Raw genomic sequence first — 20,914 nt, 5'->3', positions numbered from 1 at the left:
AATTGTAGTTATGACACTAAGGGCGGGTTCACACTACGGAATTCTCGCGGACAATGTCCGCGGAATTCCGTCAGCTGTCCGCCCGCACGTCTGGGCGCCTTTCCGCCGGCCCCATAGACACCATTATATGGGCCGGCGTATTACGCTATACGCTGAGAGAAGTGCCATGTCACTTCTTTTAGCGGATCGCTGAATACGCCGGCCCATAGAATGGTGTCTATGGGGCCGGCGGAAAATCGCGTGCCCGTGCGGGCGGACAGCTGACGGAATTCCGCGGACAACAGAGCAGAAAACCCATTGAACACAATGGGACTTTGTTCTGTACATATTTTACGGGAGCAATTTCAAGCTGAAATTCCTCTTCAATTCCTCACCTAATTCCTCGCCTTTTCCTCAGTGTGCATATACCCCAAAGAAGTGACATGTCACTTCTTTGGGCGGATTCTGCTAGAGGAATTCTATAGAAGTCAATGGGGCTTGAATTCTGCTTGAATTCCGCTCAAACTCAGCTCCTATTCTACTCCCTAGGGTGGGTTCACATTGAGGAGTTCTCGCGGATAAACTCAGGGGAATTCCGCTGGCTGTACACGCTCACGGACGCGCGCCTTTCCACTGGTTCCATAGACACCATTCTATAGGCCGGCTGATTACGCATTCCGCCGAAAGAATTGACATATTAGTTCTTTCGTCGGAATGCAGAATCAGCCGGCCTATAGAATGATGTCTATGGAGCCAGCAGAAAGGCGCGCGGTCGTAGGAAACTATGTCAGTTCACACTATGAAGCGAGCGGCTCCGGCCACTTGCTTCATAGTGTGCCGTGGCAAGTTCTGATGCGGGCACGCGCTGATGCGCCCGCATCAGAAGTCTACGGCCACAAAGATCATCCGGACAGTACTGCAGTACCGGCTGGGATGATCTTTTCAGAGACCGACCGCTCCGCGACCCGGCCAGGTCACGGAACGGCCGGTCCCTTACGCCATGTGAACATGGCCTGAATATACAAATAGAATAAGGGCTCATTCACACGACATGTGCCGTAATCCGGAGGAGGATCGCAGCAAGACAGCAAGATCCCCTAGCCAGAGCAAACCTGCCGCCCAGCAAGGATTCCCCCCCCCCTCCCCCGGCTGCAGAGAAGATAGGAGAGCAGGATTAGTGTGTTTTAGAGGTACAATAGTCAAATGAGATTGTTAGCCCTACTGAGGATAAGGACTGAAGGGAGTGATGAGCACTTGTGTACTGCACGGATGAATATGTAAATGCTGTACAAGGAACAGGAAATAAAATGTTTTCACTGCCTATTATATTAGTTTGGCACATTCTCTACCTCTTTAGCTTTGGTTTTGTTTGTGTAGATTTTAGTCCTATACAACACAAAGCAAACATTTACTTGACCTTTACTTGAAAATAAATATGTTCAGACTGATCAGATTATATCAACACAAATATTAGGCAACCTATGGACTTTTCTACTCTTGCAACATCAGTTACGGTAAGAATTCAACAGTTCCAGTAATATAACAGGAATATTGTCTCCATTGTAGCTCAGTATCGGAGAGAGAAGCAAGAAGCTGGAGAAGTCTCTGCTCTGGATATATCAGAATGTCTCCATCAGGACTCGTCTTCCTGCTGATATCTGCAATGTCCTGTTGTGCAGCTCCACAGCCGGAGAATGGTGAGATATCATTTATCTTATGATGTGTTCATGTAACAGGTTATGGCAGTGTTCCTACAACGTCCTTTTTTGGCCGTTTTGTGGCCTTTTTATCTTGGTGCCAAGCTAAGACTTTTATGCAAATCCCGACCACAATTTGCATAAAACAGCTTAATTTTTGCGCCAAAATGAAGGACATAAAAAAAAAAAAAAAAAAGCTGCTGCAAAACGGTCAAAAAAAAGTTGTAGGAACATAGCCCTAGACTGTACATTTTTAACCCAAACAAACTCGGGATACAAGTAGGTCAAAGGGTATGTGCACACTGAGGAAAAGGCGAGGAATTCAGCTTGAAATTCAGCTTGAAATTCAGCTTGAAATTCCTCCCGTAAAATATGTACAGAGCAAAGTCCCATTGTGTTCAATGTGTTCAATGTTCAACTAGGTGATCATTGGGTGGCAAACTCTGGGACTCCCTGTCTATTAGCAAAACAGAAAAGAAATTACCTGCACAATAAAAGGAGAACATTCTATTTATTCAACCAAAAAACAGAAAACACACAAATTGGTCCACCCACAAGTTATCAAAAAATATACATTTTATTCAACGTTAATTAACGTTGAATAAAATTTATATTTTTTGATAACTTGTGGGTGCACCTATTTGTGTGTTTTCTGTTTTTTGTTGTGTGTCATTGGTTAAACAGAGGTGGCATCCCATATTTTATTGAAGAGGTTAGCTCTCTGTTTACATTGTGTAAACATTCTATTAATTCTCTATGAAACTGCATCTGACAATATATTTAGCTCCCTATAAATAGGGGATAATTTCAAATTGCAGGAATACCCCTTTAGGGCAGGGGATTTATACAGACTTCTAAAATGAAATAGCTATGCTAACAACTTTGCAGGATAGTTGTAGTCCACAGAAATGCACAACAGTGCTGTGCACAAGGTTACAACAAGCATGGTTATACGATGATTGTAACTGCTCTAGTCTGTTATAATCTAATCTACAACTTCTATAATACTAATACAGCCCTGATACACTAAGCAAGTCCACGCATGGTATATTTAAAACATTATAAATCTAAAGAAGTAGAATCTTTCCCTGGTCTAATCTATTTATCCATACTGATCGGATGTAATTTAAAGAAATAGAAAACATGCACATTTATTTATTAACAACTATTAGTAAATGAGTCTAAAGTGAATGTGTCCAGCAAAACAGTTTTTAACCTTTACGACTCCATGACGTACCTCGTAAAAGGGGGTTCAGAGAGGGGTTGAGCCAGGACCCCACTTTGAACAGCACCAATCCCGGCAGCTATCAGCAGCCGGGGAGCGCGTCTATTAGCTTGCGCAGTCCCGTCGCCGTACTGGATAATGAGGAAATTAAATGCAGCTGTCAGCAGACATCCCTGATCTTGGAGGGTAAACGGCGTCAGTGCAAAAAAAAAAATTCAAAGTGCAAAATTTTTCATTTTTGGTTGCATTTAATCCAGAAAAAGTGTGATAAAAAGTGATCAAAAAGTTGCATATATGCAATCAAGGTACCGATGGAAAGAACAGATTATGATGCCAAAATTGATACCAAAAAACAAATTACAGTTAATAACGTCTAACTATTTCTTCTAAGGGACTGGGTACTCCATCTCCCATTTATACACTTCTTATACAAGGTTAGTTGAAGAAAAATAAATAAAAATAAACAAAATAATAATTGTATATAAAATATATTGTACCCAGCGCTATCCAGTTATAATGTTTCAGTGCGCCTAGGAGGCCAATCTATGCCCTAGATTTTTTTTGTTTAAGGGAAATCAGCAGGAGCCCTATATGCTCAGACCGTTCTGCACTGTTTAACTAACTTATGCACATTAGAAATAAACTAAAAGCTAAAAATAAACTAAAGACACCCTATTTATATACAACATTGGCAGTGTTATACAGTGCCTTGTTATATACAACATTGGCAGTGTAATATACAGCCTGGCTATATACAACATTTGCAGTGTTATTGCCAGGTGCATAGATATAAAGATTTTTACCTGATCCATGCGGAAATTAAGTAGAATCCATGCGGAAATTAAGCAGAATCCAGATTTATGCTGCCACCTGCAGTGCTCGGCCTTGGGCCTTGTTTATTGTCATTGCAAATTATGCTTAAAGGGGTACTCTGGGCTAGGGGGCTTTTTTGCCTATGGCTGGGGAAGAGGTCGATGGGGGCAATGACGTCTCAAGCCCACATCAGAGACCAGGCAGCGTGGAACGGAGCAGCGTGCTCCGGGACATAGCGCTGAAACCGGGGAGCAGAGATGAGCGAACCGGCCGAGATTCGGGTTTGTATGAACCTGAACTCTCGGCTTCTGATTCCTGCTGTCTGCCCCCTCCGTGGAGAGGGTGGATACAGCCTGAGGACCGCTTAGAATACTGGGATGCAGCCTATGGCTATGGCTGTATCCCAGTTTTCCAGGCGGTCCTCAGGCTGTATCCACCCTCTCCACTTAGCAGGCAGACAGCAGAAATCAGAAGCCAAGAGTTCAGGTTCCCACGAACCCGAACCTTGGCCGGTTCGCTCATCTCTACCGGGAACTTAAGGGGACGTCATTGTCCTCATCCACCTCCTCCCCGGCCATAGGCAAAAAAGGCCCCCAGCCCGGAATCCCCCTTTAAAAGGAAACTGCATTTGTCTAAAAGGCATTGTTTTATCTCAGTTATCAGTGAAATTTCCATATACCTGTAATATATAGTTGGTGGAGGTCCTGTATACCTGTAGTGTATAGTCAGAGGGGTTCTGCACACCTGAAGTGTATAGTTGGAGGGGTCATGTATACATGTAGTATATAGTTGGGTTGTCCTGTATACCTGTAGTTGGGGGGGGGGGGGTTCCTGTATAGCTGTAATGTATAGTTGGGGGGTTCCTATATGCCTGTGCTGCTTTGTTGGGGCATCCTGTATACCTGTAGTATATATTTCTGGGGGGGCCCGTATACCTGTATTATATAGTTGGTGTAGCTCCTCTATACCTGTAGTGTTGAGTTTGGGGTTTCCTGTATACCTATACTGTATAGTTCGAGGTCCTGTATACCTGTAGTATATAGTTGGTGGAGGTGCTTTATACCTGTAGTGTATAGCTTGGGGGTCCTGTATACATGTAGTGTAGAGTTGGGGGATCCTGTATACCTGTACTGTAGAGTTTGGGGGGTCCTTTATACCTATACCTCCCAACCATCCTGCCGTCCCAGGACGGCCCCCATGTGTCCTGCTGTCCCCCAGCCCCTGTCCCCGCCCCGGCAGCTCCGGCTGCCAGGTGCTAACTAGGACCCTTTCACTGTGAGCGCTAGTGAGCGCACACAGTGACACCGACTGGCCACTCTGGCTCTGAACTGATAGCTACCCCCACCCCGCTTCAAACGCGGCAGTGCCTGTCTGCTCCTTTAGCTCCACAGCGCCATCTGTCCTCTGCAGCACCTCTGCTGTCAGCTGGCACAATCCCCCCACACACAGGCAGGCAGTGTCTCAGTGCTGCCTGACTCCTGCACTACAATGTACCTAAAGCCCCCAGGACACACAAGGAAGGTAAGAGCCACAGGCTTTCTGCAGGAGCCACCATTCCAGAGCCTGCCAGACTGCTTTAACCACTTATGTACTGCAGTGTGAAAGTGACACAAACTTCACTTACATGCTGCAGCACAAAAAAGGGTTAAGGTCTGCTTCACTGCTTGTACACTGATAACCCCTGACCTCTGTTCTCCAGCTGCCCAATGTGAGGAGCTCCGAGCTTGTGTAGAGGTCAGGGGTCATAAGTGCACGATCAGTGAAGCAGACCTCTTCTTGTGTCCTGTTCTTACTCATTTTTGTGTTGCAGCATGTAAGTGAAGTTTATATCACTTACACACTGCAGTATATACGGGGTTAAACAGAAGCTGTCTCCCCAAACTCTCAGGCTCACTGGCAGTGTTTAAAGGAAGAGGAGTGAGGGACTGGGCAGAAGCCAGGTGAGTATGTACTGTATGCTTTTTTTACAAAGGGAGCACAGCTGGACACATCAGGGGAATTACCTACAGGGAGGATTAACTAGAAAGCTTCAGGGGCCTAACTATTATATGGATGAACAGAAGGCCTCCTATACTATATGGGGGCACAGAGTTGCCTGAATACTACATACTACCTAAAGTCATAACTGCTCATATGGGGGGGGGGCATACTACATGGGGTAATAGGTGATGCGGCTATAGGGGGGCGTGGCACTTTGCAGCAAATGTACGTCTTTCCTCCCAGCAAAAGTTTGGAGGTATGTGTATACCTGTAGTGTAGCATTAGTGGAGGTCCTGTATAACTGCACTGGGTGTGTGGGGGTGTGGGGGTCCTGTATAACTGCACTGTATAGTTCAGGGGGTTCCTATATACTTGTATTGGATCTGTTATGAGGCAGCCGCCCCTAGCTACCCATCAGATTCCTGCTCCCTTTGAAAATGAGAGTAATAATCCTATTGGTTGCTAAGGTTTCCAACTGCCATTACTGCTGGACAGGGGCATAACTTGAAATGGCTGAGCACCATAGCAAATTTTTGATTGGGGCCCCCGTTTCCAACTGACCACTAAGCCGTCAAGTCGAGTCCTAACTGCAAAGGCTCGTCAGGAGTGCTTGCAGTTAAAGGGACATTTGCAGAACTTGGGAGGTCCGCTTGGCCACCTGATGCAGGAAATGATGACTGCTCAGGGAGCCCAGTGTATTGCAGGAGCAGACAACAGGGCCCCCTAATGCAGGGGCCCCATAGCAACTGCTATGGCTGTTACAGTGGTAGTTATGCTCCTGCTGCTGGGGAGCGCAGCACTAATTATGTCACCTGTGTGTGCAGTGTGGAGATTCTCCCAGTCATCTCTATGGGGCGCTCCTCCCCATTCCCCTCCCCTCCTGTACATGTGGGAAGGACGGGACCTTCGCTCTAACCTTCCCGGGCACCCAATGTATCTGCCTGACAAATTTAGGGTCAAATGGTTCAGGCGTTCGAATAGAGGACAGACGGAGAGACATTCATTTTTATTGTATAGATTAATAACTTTATTTAATGTCCATTTTCTCATTTTGTAGATCGCTGCCCAAAGCCTGAGCCTATAGAAGGAGCTCAGTTACAAGGTGAATGGAATGATGACACTTACCCACATGGTAAAGTAGCGAATCTTGCCTGTCCCCCAGGATTCACCCAGGATGGACCCATTAAAATGGCCTGTATAGAAGGCACATGGTTTCATATTGCTAAAGGCCAATGCAAAGGTAATCTTTCTAAATTTTCTAAATTGCTTATTTTTTTTTTTTGAGTGAAAATATATATATAAAAAAAATTATGGAACAACATATTTGTCATTCATTTTTAAAGGGTACCTGTCAGACGCTGCCGGACTAGTGGCATCGACTCTTAAGTTCAGGCGTCCTTGTTAAAGGGGTAGTGCGGCGGTAAAGAATTATTCACAGAATAACACACATTAAAAAGTTATACAACTTTGTAATGTATGTTATGTCTGTGAATGGCCCCCTTCCCATGTCACACCACCCCCACCCGTGTACCCGGAAGTGTGGTGCGCTATACATACCTGTCACGTGCCGACCTCCGTCTCCGATCTTCAGTCTGTGACGTCTTCTTCGCCGCGTCATCAGCCGCTCAGCCGCGATTGGCTAAGCACAGTTATGCTCAGCCAATCGCGGCTGAGCATCTGATGACGCGGCAGAGGGCGGACGGCATTCGGGAAGATCGGAGAACGGTCGCCCGAAGATGACGTTGCGGCACAAGATGGCGGACGGGCGCGACACAGATCAGGTAATGTATAATGCACCAACACTTCCGGGTACACGTGCGGGGGTGGGGGGACACAGGGAAGGGGGTGATTCACAGACATAACATACATTATAAAGTTGTATAACTTTGTAATGTGTGTTATTCTGTGAATAATTTCTTAGTGCCACACTACCCCTTTAACGTAGCACGTGAGACGGAAATGCACATTACAATACAAATACAATTGGATTACAATAGAGGTCACATGCATTTCTGTCACGAGTTGGGAAGTTATCAAGGATACCCATACTTTCAGATTGGGAATCGACAGTGCCGCTTCTTCCTTTCTTCTTTCCGTCCTTTTTCTTCTTCCACTTCTTCTTTCTGCTATTAACCCCTTAACGACACATGATGACTATACCCGTCATGCGGCCGTTAAAGGTAAACAGAGAGGGCTCCCGGCGTGAGCCCTCTCTGCAGCCCACAATCCCCGGTTGCTATGTGCAGCCAGGGACTGCGGCTATTAGCCGGCGTGGGCCGATCGCCTCGGCTGGCTAATTAACTATTCAAATGCAGCTGTCAATGCTGACAGCTGCATTTTAATAGCAGCTGTGCCCCCTGTCCCTGGTGTCTAGCGGGAGATCTCCCCTCCGCGATGCAATCGCGGAGGGGAGATCACTTGTACTGAGCCGGCCGGGGCTCAGCGTCGCTCCGACGCTGTTCCCGGCATGGCATTCTATTCAGATGGTCTGCAGCAGACCATTATAATAGAGTATTGATCTGATAAATCATTGCTCTGTTATATACACAGCATTGATCTCATTGGGAGATCAGTGCTGTGTATATAGAAGTCCCCCAGGGGGATTCTAATTGCTGTAAGTGAAAATAAAAAAAAGTGTTTGTTTTTTTTAATAAAAAAAATCCCCTCCCCTAATAAAAGTCAGCGCAAAAAAAATCCCAAAGTGCAAAATTGCGTATTTTTGGTTGCATTAAATCCAGAAAAATTGTAATAAAAAGCAATTAAAAAAAGTCGCACATGCGCAATCAAGGTACCGATAGAAAGAACACGTCATGGCGCAAAAAATGACACCTCACACAGCCCCATAGACCAAAGGATAAAATCACTATAAGCCTGGGAATGGAGCAATTGCGTTTTTTTTTTTTTTCAATTTCACTGCGCATATAATTTTTTTCTAGTTTTGCAGCATATTTTATGGAAAAGTTCAGCCTGTCATTGCAAATTACAATTAGTGACGCAAAAAATAAGGTCTCACGTGGTTCTGTAGGTGTAAAAATGCAAGTGCTATGGCTTTTTAAGCACAAGGAGGAAAAAACGAAATTGCAAAAACAAAAATTAGCCCAGTCCTTAAGGGGTTAATACAGCCCAAACCTCATAGCACACAGACCCCGTTCAAACTGCGTTTTAAAGCCCTCGGCAGTGACAAGTGTGCTAAGTATTCATTTCATTTTGATTGGATTTGTTGGGGGAGATTTATCAAACATGGTGTAAAGTGAAACTGGCTCCGTTGCCCCTAGCAACCAATCAGATTCCACCTTTCATTTTCCAAAGAGTCTGTAAGGAATGTAAGGCGGAATCTGATTGGTTGCTAGGGGCAACTGAGCCAGTTTTACTTTACACCGTGTTTGATAAATCTCCCCCATTGTTTTTAAGAAATTTACATTAAACAACCCAAATTTCCCATAGGAAATTAAGGCCCATAGGAAATAATACCCACACAGTAGAGCATTAACAGCCAATCACAGCACATATGCAAATAGCTGAAATGTGGCAGCCAATAGAAACTCTAAGGTCTTGTCAGTGAATTTCTAAAAACATTCACGCAGTCACATGTCCACTATTGGCCAATTGAAGATGGAAGATTCTTAACGATTTTCTTTCGCTCACATATTTTCCACATAATTGTCATGGTAACCGAGCAGTTGTCTTTAAAGTTATGAGGCTTCTGCGGATATCACTGTTAAAGAGTGGGTATCAAAGTCGCTCTTAAAGGGCCAGGTACCGAATTAGGTCTTAAAGGGCCAACATCCAAGTCACTCTTAAAGAGCATGCACCATAGTTCCTCTTAAAGATCTGGCACCAAAGTTGTTCTTAAAGAGATGGCACCTGCTCTGTCTTTAGGGTTTAGTTGGTTCAGAAGCTTTCCCACCAATGGGAGAAAAGTCCCAATTCTGGGGTGGGGTCTTCTAGTCAGTATTCCTAGAGAGAGAGTACACAAGAGTGATGTTTCTGCTGAAATTTACTCCAAGGCCTTGCCCGGAGGCCAGTTACCCTGACAGGAACTATATGATTCTTACAAGCTTACAAGAGATCCTTACAAGCTTACTATGCAGGGTGGGGTAACTACCATCCAGGGTCAGAACATTCACTCATCTTTGCTCGACCATCTTAGGAAACCTTGAGTGGCTAGCTATGCCCTGTTCAACCTGGGGCTTGAGCTACCAGAACACACCGGTGATCTTTCTGACAGGAAGCGGTATCTCTTCTCAACCATGTAGTATGAGTTTCTTATATCAAGATCTCTTAAAGCCAAGTCACCCTGACAAAGTTCTGCTACTAATTAGGCAAGGCCCCTCAGTAGCCCCCTAACCTTCTCCAAAGTCAAGCCTAACCAAACCTTCACTTAACCTACAAGCTAAGTTAAAGTACACAGAGACAGCCTGGCCTATACCTATATACCTTGAGTGCCCAGTTCAAATGTTGTCCACCAGGAGAAGGACTATTGTTTGACTATTTTACCTTAATGCCAAGTACAGTGATCCCTCAACTTACAATGGCCTCAAGATACAATATTTTTAACATACAATGTTACTTTTTGGACCATCGTAACTTGAGACCAGACTCAACATACTGTACAATGCTACAGACAGTCCAGATCTGCGGAAATTTAAAAAACTAGGTGATCGAACAATGAAAGTGGCCATTTTACTGGTAAAATCCCCATATTAGTGAAGTGCATGCACTGGTTGGCTGTCTGGTATCTCCTGTACTGCTCTTTACCTGGGCCAGGATGAGTTTCTCCTTTGGACACCAGGTGAGGACGGCTTCATTTTATTTTTCTGAGACCCTGCGTGAGCTTTGCAGGACTTGAAAATGGTCCAGTCCTCTACATAGAAAGTAATTTAGAGTCCCTTGCAGCTCTTCCTGACTGTTGTATTTAAGGACTTGATATATATCCATATTAGGTAGCTGGTTATTCTCCTTAACATTTTCATTTCTTCTTATTTTTGGGGATTAAGAACCAATTACCAATTTTCCATAGAGTTTTGGTCTCAACATAGAAGGGTTTCAACATACAATGGTCATCCTGGAACCAACTAATATTGCATGTTGAGGGACCACTGTGCTATATTTTTGTATTTTGCACTGAAGCCTTTAGTAAAGGGTTTACTTGTTTAAGAACTTGGACTTTGGGATTACTCAATCCTCACACCTAAACCTGTTCTATTTTTTTGTCATGTGTTACTTTACCAGGAGGTGGCCATATGACCCCTGGCCACATGACAAGTCCTTGTCGGTACACCCAACACCTAGAAACCCCAGGTTATTGCATGTCTATTTTTATGTGAAAGGGGAGGGGGTTAAACTTTAATTGTGGGAGTTTAAAAAAAAAATATATATATATTTTATTGTTTATTGTTTATAAGTCCCCCTAGGGGGCAAGGGGCAGAGATCGCTAGAGATGGGCAAACTTTGAGAATTCTTAGATTTCCCTTAACCCGAATGCTTAGCATTTGATTACAGATGGCTGAAAAACATGGATGCAGCCATAGGCAATAGGCTGTATCGATGTCTTTCAGGTCTCCCTAGGGCTGCATCTAACTTCTTTAGCCACCAGTAATCAAAAGCCAAGCATTCTACTTCGGATGGTTTGTTCATCTCTATCTGTGAGCCATTCTCTGACTCCCAGTTAGACTAATACAGAGAATACATAGAATACTAACAGAAACACATTTTATTACCTTAAAGGGGTTGTCCAGCAGTCTGCCTTTTTAAATATCCTCCTGCCCCTCTCTATAAAACAATATCACTGACTGAGAAGAGACAGCCCTGTAGCCAGTGATAGGCTAAACGGGCCATTACTCCCGAGACGAGTTTGTCTTGGAAGTGGAAGCTTTGCAGTCAGCTGAGCACACCAGAGAAGAAGGTAGCATGAACAGGTAAGCATAACATGTTTATTGTTTTATATAGATGTGTAGTAGTAGTATAATTTAAAAAAAAGCTAGACTGCTGGACAACCCCTTTAAATAAACATCATCCTACTAACACACAGGTGCCATCCTTGGCCCAGACACATAAAATGAACTCTGGGACACTGAGGGTGTTTGCAGCATGCTGCCTTGTGTAAATGAAAATACAAAAAGAGCAGACCAGGAATAAACACAGCAGGTGCTGCAATCTCACTTTGCAATAGTCTGCAGAAAAATGAGATGTTCTGCAACAGCTTTGGGTGGGGAACTAGCAGTTCTGTGGGAAGGGAGGTAGACAGGGTGGGAGTTTTATTATACCTGTATACAGTGGCGTAGCTACCGCGGTTGCAACGGTCGCCACTGCGACCAGGCCGCTACCAAGGGAGGGCCCGCGAGCCCCCCCTTGCCGCTGTACTGCTCCCCTCCCACTCCCTCTTGTGACCGCAAGCAATGTTTTGCCTGCGATCACAAGAGGCAGGCTGGGACGGGCCCCCCACTGACTTGCGGGGCTGAAAGCATCTCGTGGGCAAAAACAGGTCCCGGGAAGCCCCGCACCCTGTTGCAGGAAGCCCGCCAGCGCGCCTGACTAGAAGACTAGAGAAACCATACAGGTGAGTATAGATTTTTTTTTGTTTTAAAGGGCATTATGTGGTATGTGTAGTGGTATGATGGGGGGTGTAGTGGTATGATGATGGAACAAGAGGATGATGGGGGTGTAGTGGTATGATGATGGAACAAGAGGATGATGGGGGTGTAGTGGTATGATGATGAAGGAACAAGAGTATGATGGGGGGTGTAGTGGTATGATGATGAGGGAACAAGAGTATGATGGGGGGTGTAGTGGTATGATGAGGGAACAAGAGGATGATGAGGGGTGTAGTGGTATGATGATGAGAGAACAAGAGGATTATGGGATGTAGTAGTATGATGATGAAACAAGAGGTGATGAGGGGTGTAGTGGTATGATGAAGGAACAAGAGGATGATGAGGGGTGTAGTGGTATACTGACGGAACAAGAGGATGATAGGGGGTGTAGTGGTATGATGATGAAGGAACAAGAGGATGATGAGGGGTGTATTGGTATGATGATAAAGGAACAAGAGGATGATGAGGGGTGTAGTGGTATGATGATGATGAAGGAACAAGAGGACGATGAAGAGTGTAGTGGTGTGATGATGAAAGGGCAGGAGGATGAAGGGGTAGTAGTATGATGATGGAGGGGCAGGAGGATGAAAGGAGTAGTAGTATGATGATGGAGGGGCAGGAGGATGAAAGGGGTAGTAGTATGGTGATGAAGGGGCAGAAGGAGGGGACAACATGGGGGGCATCTGTAAGGGGGATAAAATGGGGGGGGGCATCTATATTGGGGATAACATGGGGGGGCATGTATAGGAGGGACAACACAGGGGGGCCATCTACTGTATAAGGGGGAAACATTGGGTGGCCATCTATAAAGGTGGACTACACGGGGGTGTATACAATAGGGAATGCACAGAGGGGGGCATGTACTGTAAGGGGGGGTCACATAGTGCCAGGGCTACCTAAAAAAATGAGGGTATAAAGGGAACAGTACAGATGTGCAGTGTGTAGAGAGATGAGGATGGTGTCAGTGTGAGAAACCTAATATGTCTGTCTGGAAGATTCTGTGGATTCGTGGCTCGAAGAAGTTCTCATAATGGCCCAGGACAGATGGAGAAGAGGAAAAGGGAAGAACTCCAATCAGAGAAGACATCCCCTGTGCGTCACTTGATATAACTGCACTGTAATTTATGTGGTGTATAGATCCTGTGTACAGTGCATCCACCTCTATATGACTGTATAAAGTGATATTGGTCTATGTACAGAGTATTTTATTCAGTTGCAGTGGTGGTGTTAGTCAGTATGTGGTGGTGTTAATCAATAGCAGCGGTGGTGTTAATCAGTATGTGGTGTTATTAGTCAGTATGTGGTGGTGTTAGTCAGTAGCAGCGGTGGTGTTAGTCAGTATGTGGTGGTGTTAGTCAGTATGTGGTGGTGTTAGTCAGTAGCAGCTGGGTGTTAGTTTGTTTGTGGTGGTATTAGTCAGCATGTGGTGGAATTATTTGTTACTTGTTATCTGGTACTGGGTTTTATTGGATTTAGTATACTGGATTTGGTCAGTAACAATATGGTGGTGATGGTGTGGTGTGGTGGTTATATTTCCCCTTGTGTACTGGTAATATTGGCAATATTGGTCTCAGTAAACAGGATTTGGTTAGTAACAGTATGGCAGTAATATGTATGGTGATAATATTATTGGTAATATAAGTCTTGAGACCAGTGTCTTGAGACCAGTGTAATTGGCAGGCAGAGAATGGGTTACATGCTTTTCACTGCACACCACACAAAACAATGATACCTACTGTCCTTAGTGGGAACTGCTTAGGTAGTGTTATAAGCTTAGAAAGTTTCTAGAAAGAGGGAGGAGCAGTCTCCTCACAAAACCTAGCTGTGACAGGAAGTAGTGTTCAGTTCAGTCAGTGTGCAGTCACTGGCAAGTCAGTCAGAGCTCAGTGCTCAGTGTGTACAGTCACTGCATAGTGCAGCTAGTGGTTGTTCTGCAAGCAGGCCAGTCAAGCCTGCCTGTCACTAAAAAAGGGGAAGGAGATAAAGGAGGAGAAACTGAACAGAAGGAGAGTGGAAAAGAGAGAGTTATTCAGGAGTATTTGCAGAGATACAAGTTATTTCTCTACAGTCAGTGGGAATCCTAAGGGTAGGACCCTTAAGCAAAAGGACTTGAGCGTACTGGGTAGCAGAGATAACTTAGGCCTCTACACCCATCTTCCTGAAATTCGGGGGTAAGCTTTACTAGGACCCCTGGATACCTCTAGGACCCGCAGGTTGTGGCCTAAGGCCCGGCCCAGTAACCAAAGCAGGAAGCTCCCTAGCAGACTGGGAGGGATAACAGACTCAAGAGACATTGGGGAAGAGGTCCACAGGATCACAGTGCCCACCAGCGTCCCACACATACGGACAGACCAGGATCTGAGGCAGATCATCTCTCCACACACCACCAGACTCTCCACAAGCGCAGTAACCCAGTCAAAGCCGCCAGTAGTCACCGCTGTATGCCAAAGGACTGTAAAACCACCTGCAAGTCCTACAGTAAAGGAGTTATTGTTATACTGCCTCCCTCCTTGTCTCCTTGTTGTCCTGGTCTACCTGCACCACATCACCATCAAGGGCCATTGTACCGGACAGCAGTATTTGGGGTTTTCCCCGGGGGAACTACATAGCGGGGTCTACAGCCCTGTACTCTGACCCAGGAAGTCTCCCTCACCCTCCAAATCATAGCAGATCCACTTCAGGCTGGGGCTTGCATCAGGGGACAGGACTGTGGAGGTAATCTCTCCATAGCTGTAACCCCTCTCTCCCCGGACAGAGAGCGCTGCATGTATGTGCCCACATCTGTCCTGCTCATTCCTTCATGCTCCCTGTAGTCACTGTCAGCCCTTGTGTTTCCCATCCTCTCCATTACTGTACAGTAACTTATAATATCACATATTCTGCTGTTTCAGAATGTTTGTTTCATCTGTTTTACATGTTATTCAGAATAGTAAATCATTTTTGGGGTGTGGAACCAATTGTATGCATATCAATGATTTTTATGGGAAAATTTGCTCTGTTATAAGAGTGGATTTGGATTACAAGCGCAGTCCTGGAACGATTTATGCTCGTAATCCAAGGCACCACTATATTATATTATATATATATATATATATATATATATATATATATATATATATATATTGTAGGGATCTTCCCGGGGGATGGTGTGTTTGGACACAGTTCACATCAGGCTTGGACTTATAAAAGATCAACTTGGCGTTTATTTGCAGCATAAACAGTCCAGTAAACAGAAATACAGCAACACCGTGCTTTACAGAACAAAACAAACAAAAAGATCCTTGCCCGTCTGGGCGCTTACTAACAGGTCTTCTCACCTATCTGTCACTATAACACAGCGTCTTTCGCCTGGATACCGCAGGGTATGTATAAGCTCCAGCCGTGGCTGCATTCGCAGCTTCCACCAAACACATAGGCTGATCACTCCTGGCTGAGAGCGACCATCTGCACACTGTGAGAGCTTTTACCTTCTCAGGCTCATTAGGGTCAGAGCTCACCTGATCCCAACACCTGACCTGGATCGGGGGGAGGGAATGGCAAGTCCCACTACCAAAACCTACCTGCCATTCCATGTAAATCCAGGCCCGGCAACAGTAAATAATAGCTCAGCAGCATAACACTGCTGAGCAACAGATGCCTCCTGGACTTACCATCTCATACTATGAAGTAACCTAGGTGAGATGTACACCCCCTCGAACACATCTCCAGTGACATGTCCACAATATATATATAGGTATATATTTCAAATATTAAAACATATTATAAGAGAACATGTTATTCTGGGAAAGATGTATTTTAACAACCGAATATCTGAAAATGTTATAAGGAAGTGCTGTAGTGCTGTGTTATCCACACCATGGTTTCCTAGGAGATTTTTAGTCTTAGGACCTTGTTAAAACTTTTTTAAAATTAATTCCTGTACATTTTTTTTCTTTTGCTTTGTTTCCACAGATAAAAAATGTGACAGACCTGACATAAAAAATGGAAATACCTACAATTACAACTTTCCAATAGAACCTGGAAGATCTATAGACTATTGGTGTAATACAAATTATGTGTCACATTATAAGTCATATTGGGGACGAACCACATGGGGAAGGATCAAGTGTACTAACCTTGGATGGGATCCTGAACCAAAATGCACACGTAAGAATCTAACCAGTTAAAAAATCTCCCAGAAAACAAATAGTATTTATTCCCTAAAGCAAATGTGTCACTGAGCTGTAGTGTAAAACCTTTCATTCCATACCTTATAAAGCTGTGTGTGTGTGTGTGTGTGTGTGTGTGTGCGTGCGTGCGTGTGTGTATCTTTATTTTGCTGAAATAAAATGTATTATTTTTTAATCTGGCACCGGGTAGTGTTAAGGAGGTGAGACCAAGGGTACTCCATGTCTTAGGGCCCTATTACAACAACAGAATATTATTATTTTTTTTTTTTTTTTTTAAGCCAAAACCAGGAATGGATTTGAAAAGAGGAGAAATCTCAGTCTTTCCTTTCTTACCTGTTCTCTGTTTATAGCCCATTCCGGGATTTGGCTGTGTTGTAATGCACAAGCAGGGCCTCTGTCTCCCACCTTTGTTCCACCATCAGAATGACAGCACCGATAGACCTTGACTTGCCTGGTCAGTGCAGGAACAGAGGTCACAGCTTCAACAGCTCACTGCATATGCACCATACATTGCAATTGGAGGGATCTAAGCCGTGTAGTGCTTGATCATCAGTTTTAAGGGGCGTATATTACATCACATAGCCGTAGAAGGCATAAAGCACCCCAGACCCTGTCTTCTTCATACTCTCCAAGTAGCAATAATTCAGTTTTTGGGTAAATAAACACCCGCACACAACTTTGCAAGTTATGGAATAAAAACTTTTACTGCAAAGTATGCTACAGCGCTATCAGTTTAGTGAGAATTTTTGGGGTGATAGTTTCACTTTAAATTGTAATTCTCGATAAGTCAGCAGCACAGGAAAAATTATTGGGACAGTGCACGCCTCACCACACTGGACCACGCTTGTCTCTGTGTAGCTGACACAGTGCTGGATATATTGTTTGGCGTTCAGATGTTCATATATACTATTCTAGGTAACAGCAATCTTACTCTTCCAATCTTCCATTTCAGTACATTTAATTTTAATGCACAGAAAAATGTGATCTATGACATTTTGTGTGATCAATTTATTCATTTATTTATTTATTTAAAAATGTAAGCCAATGGGTAATAGAATCTGCAGTATGACACCCATCATCCACAGCAGCATCTATTCTTTTCTATCCATTTTATGTATGCATGCTTTTAATGGAAACTAAAACGTAGTGTGAACCCATCCTTATATTATTATTATTATTATTATTATTATTATTATTATTATTATTATATTTTTTAAGGGGAACTATCAGTAGGTTATACAAATCTAACCTGCTCATATGTCCCTACTGCACAGGAGACACCAAAGAGGAAGGTATGTGTCTTACGTTATAGTATGGCGCTGTTCCAATACAGTTAGTAGTTTTCTCAACAGTCCGGTAAGAGCAGTAGGAGCACCGCCCGTCCCTATAGTGCTGAACTGCATTCGGCCGGCCCGACCTCTCTATTTATAATCAAAGGAGCGGACTGGCCAGGGGTTGGCCAGATCAGCACTTTAGGAGCGGGCAGTGCTACTAACAGCCTTACTGGGCAATGAAGCACACGAACAACTGCACCGGAATAGCACCAAGGAGAAAGGTAAGAGATATACCTTCTTCCTCGGCATCTCCTGTGCAATAGAGGACTATCAGCAGGTTAGATTTGTCTAACCTGCTGATAGTTCCCCTTTAAGTGCCATTTATTCCAGGATGCCATATCAATAAGGAAGCAGGTTTAAATACTTTATTACATGGTAATGCAGGTTATTGACAAACTATCTTACAGATTTATTTCCAGCATTTCTGTAGCTGACAAATCCCATACATGTATCAGAATGAGGTTGGATTTGTAGGGTGTGCCTGGATTGCAGTGTAAGAAATTCGAATCTGCCAAGTTTGACTATACCTGAGGATAGATGGGACGCAAGGGCCAGCATGTAACCTGAAAGTAAAAAGGAAAAACTTGTTGTGATTTGTTTTAGGACAATGTTCATACAGACAAGCATATGTTGAAAATGCAGAACCTATATCTCTAAAGAGCGTATATCTGGAAGGAGAAAAAATAACGTTTAAGTGTAAATATAATTATCAAACACCAGATGGAGAGAATGGCGGAGAAATAACATGTCTTCCTAATGGAGAATTTACTCCAGCCAACTGTTCTAGTAAGTTTTATTAATTACATGTAATATGCTTCAAGTGGTGTCACACACGGCATTTTGTTTTATTTTATTTAATTTTTATTTTTTTGTGGCAGTTTTTAATTTAGTTTCAAAACATAAATGAATGCAGCAGAATGGAGATATGGGCTACTGCATGTAACCTGCGGCTCTATTCTTTCCTATGGAGCCTCCGGAAAGAGCTGAGTGCTGTAGTTCATGATCCTCTGCTCTGCCCAACTGCTGATGCACAACGTTATAAAGAGAAGGGTCCTGTTCCCCCTGTGTATTGTATATTCTTATACTCTGTACCTGAGGAAGGCTGCCCGACAAGATCGCTGTGTGTGGCAGCCTCTGTACAAAGAGCGGAGATTGCTATAACCGCTCACTGCACTAAAAGTATACAGTACACAAGGGGAAACAGGACCCTGCTCTGTATAACGCTGTGTGGCAGTGCTTAACAGAGCAGATAATTGTAAATTGCAGGGCTAAGACAGCCCTGCAGTTCCCAACATAAATGTTGATGGTGTTGCCCCTTATTGCTGCCAGTCAATGGAAGTGATTGTGTAAATGTAAAAAAAATATATATTTTAATAAAGTTATATTACAATGTAATATAACTTTATTCAAGCAATGTATTAGCAAAAACAATATGTGTATTTAGTGTGGAGTACCTCTTTTTTTACTGAATGATAAAGAATAGTGCAGGTATCCTCTTTAACAGAGGGCTACTGTTTTGGTTTAATTTTTTTTTTTTTCTTTTAACCACATTCTTATGTTCATGATGCTTTTTGCATTCTCAGATACAATATTTCGATTTTCTATTGTAGTTGTGTAGTTATTTGCCCTAAGGCTATGTTCACACAGTGTAAAAGTATGGCCGTTGTTGCAATCGGCAACAATGGCTGTACTTTGTACGCCAAGACACCCTGCATGTTTTTCTATGGGATCCCGGCCGGAGCGTATACACATAGGGGGACATTTATTAAGTCCAACGTTTTTTACGCTGGACTTATAAATGTCCCTGCATCTCCGGCGCTACGGAGATTTATGTAGAGGCCGAGTGCCTCTACATAAATCCTGTGCGCGTCTTCGCGCGCAGCCGAAAACCTACGCCACCTGAAAGGTGGAGTAGGTTTTCGGCATATCTTTTAGTGTTAAAAATGATAAATTGCGCGGACTCCGAGTCCGCGCCCCCCCGTTCGCCCCCTCCACACACCCTCCCCGCCCCCCCCCCCCCCCCCCGGCGGAAAGGGGCGATTTGCGAATATTTTATTTGCAAATGGCCGTTTTGCAAATAAAATATTCGCAAATCGCCCCTTTTTGCAAAAAAGTACGCAGTTTTGCCTTGATACATGTCCCCCATAGTATACACTCCGGCCGGGATCCCAAGCAATGTCGCAAAGAACTGACATGTCAGTTTTCTGCGGCCACTAATCATTGAATAGCGGCCGTAGAAAACCATGTCAGTGCACACAGAGGAGCGAGTGGCTCCGTCCGCTTGCTTCATACTGTGCAGTGGGAAGTTCTGATGCGGGTGCGCGCTGATGCGCCTGCATCAGAACTGTACGATCACAAAGATCATCCGGCCGCTACTGTAGTACCGGCCGGGATAATTTTTTTTAGAAACCAGCCGTTCCGTGACCCAGCGGGGTCACTGAATGGCCGGTCCAATACGCAGTGTGAACATGGCCTAATACTGTATTTAATACCCTTTTCGTGAGCTTTCTCAGTAACCAATTTAGTTTCCTACTAAGTTTGTTTTCTTCTTGATCCTAGAAACATGCCAGGCTCCTGAACTCCCAAATGGAAAAATTACTCCACGTCAAGATCAGTTTGAGATTTCAGAATATTTGGAGTATGAATGCAATAAGGGTTACATGACTGAAAAGAGAAAAGTTAGTAGCACTGCCCAGTGTCTCAGCGATGGATGGTCTGAAAAGATTAGCTGTATACGTAAGTCACATTTTCTGTCTTTTAAAAACTGAAAACAGCAGTAATTCACTTAAAGGAGTACTCTGGTGGACCGATTAAAAAAAAAAAAAAAAACAGATACAAACAGCTCATATATTCACCATCCCTCCGGTGACGATTGCCACTTGAATGTCCCGCTGGTCATGTCCCCGTCACCTCCAGCTGCCATCTTCAAATCTCCCTCACTTCCGGGTTGCGGAGCAGTGAATGGTAGCATTGGCTGGAGCACATCACATGGCTTCCATCTTGCTCAGCCAATTAGGGCTAAGCAAGTTGGAAGCCATGTAATGTGCTCCAGCCAATGAAAAGGCTGCTGGTGTACTAGTGCACCAGCAGCCTTTTCCTCTCCCATTCACTACTGTGGAAGACA

General features: G+C 44.1%; 1 protein-coding gene across 3 annotated transcripts in view; it reads left to right on the top strand.

The window, feature by feature from the left end:
- The first annotated feature begins 1,527 nt into the window (after nt 1–1,527).
- LOC138788993 (complement factor H-related protein 3-like) overlaps nt 1,528–20,914 on the top strand; it is a 97,286-nt gene continuing 77,899 nt past the window's right edge. For 2 of the 3 annotated variants that reach the window (XM_069967468.1, XM_069967467.1), the window contains exons 1-5: nt 1,530–1,676; nt 6,752–6,934; nt 16,239–16,433; nt 18,394–18,576; nt 20,350–20,526. In XM_069967468.1, coding sequence (XP_069823569.1) covers nt 1,604–1,676; nt 6,752–6,934; nt 16,239–16,433; nt 18,394–18,576; nt 20,350–20,526 — 811 coding nt within the window. In that variant the 5' untranslated portion in view covers nt 1,530–1,603. Of the gene's footprint in view, nt 1,677–6,751; nt 6,935–16,238; nt 16,434–18,393; nt 18,577–20,349; nt 20,527–20,914 lie in introns of all 3 variants that reach the window. The other variant, XM_069967470.1, reaches the window with a different exon arrangement.

Source organism: Dendropsophus ebraccatus, chromosome 4 (assembly GCF_027789765.1).
Source record: "Dendropsophus ebraccatus isolate aDenEbr1 chromosome 4, aDenEbr1.pat, whole genome shotgun sequence".
NCBI classification, from domain to species: domain Eukaryota; kingdom Metazoa; phylum Chordata; class Amphibia; order Anura; family Hylidae; genus Dendropsophus; species Dendropsophus ebraccatus.
The sequence above is the reverse complement of the archived record's forward strand: the minus strand, read 5'-3'. Positions and strand labels throughout refer to the sequence as shown.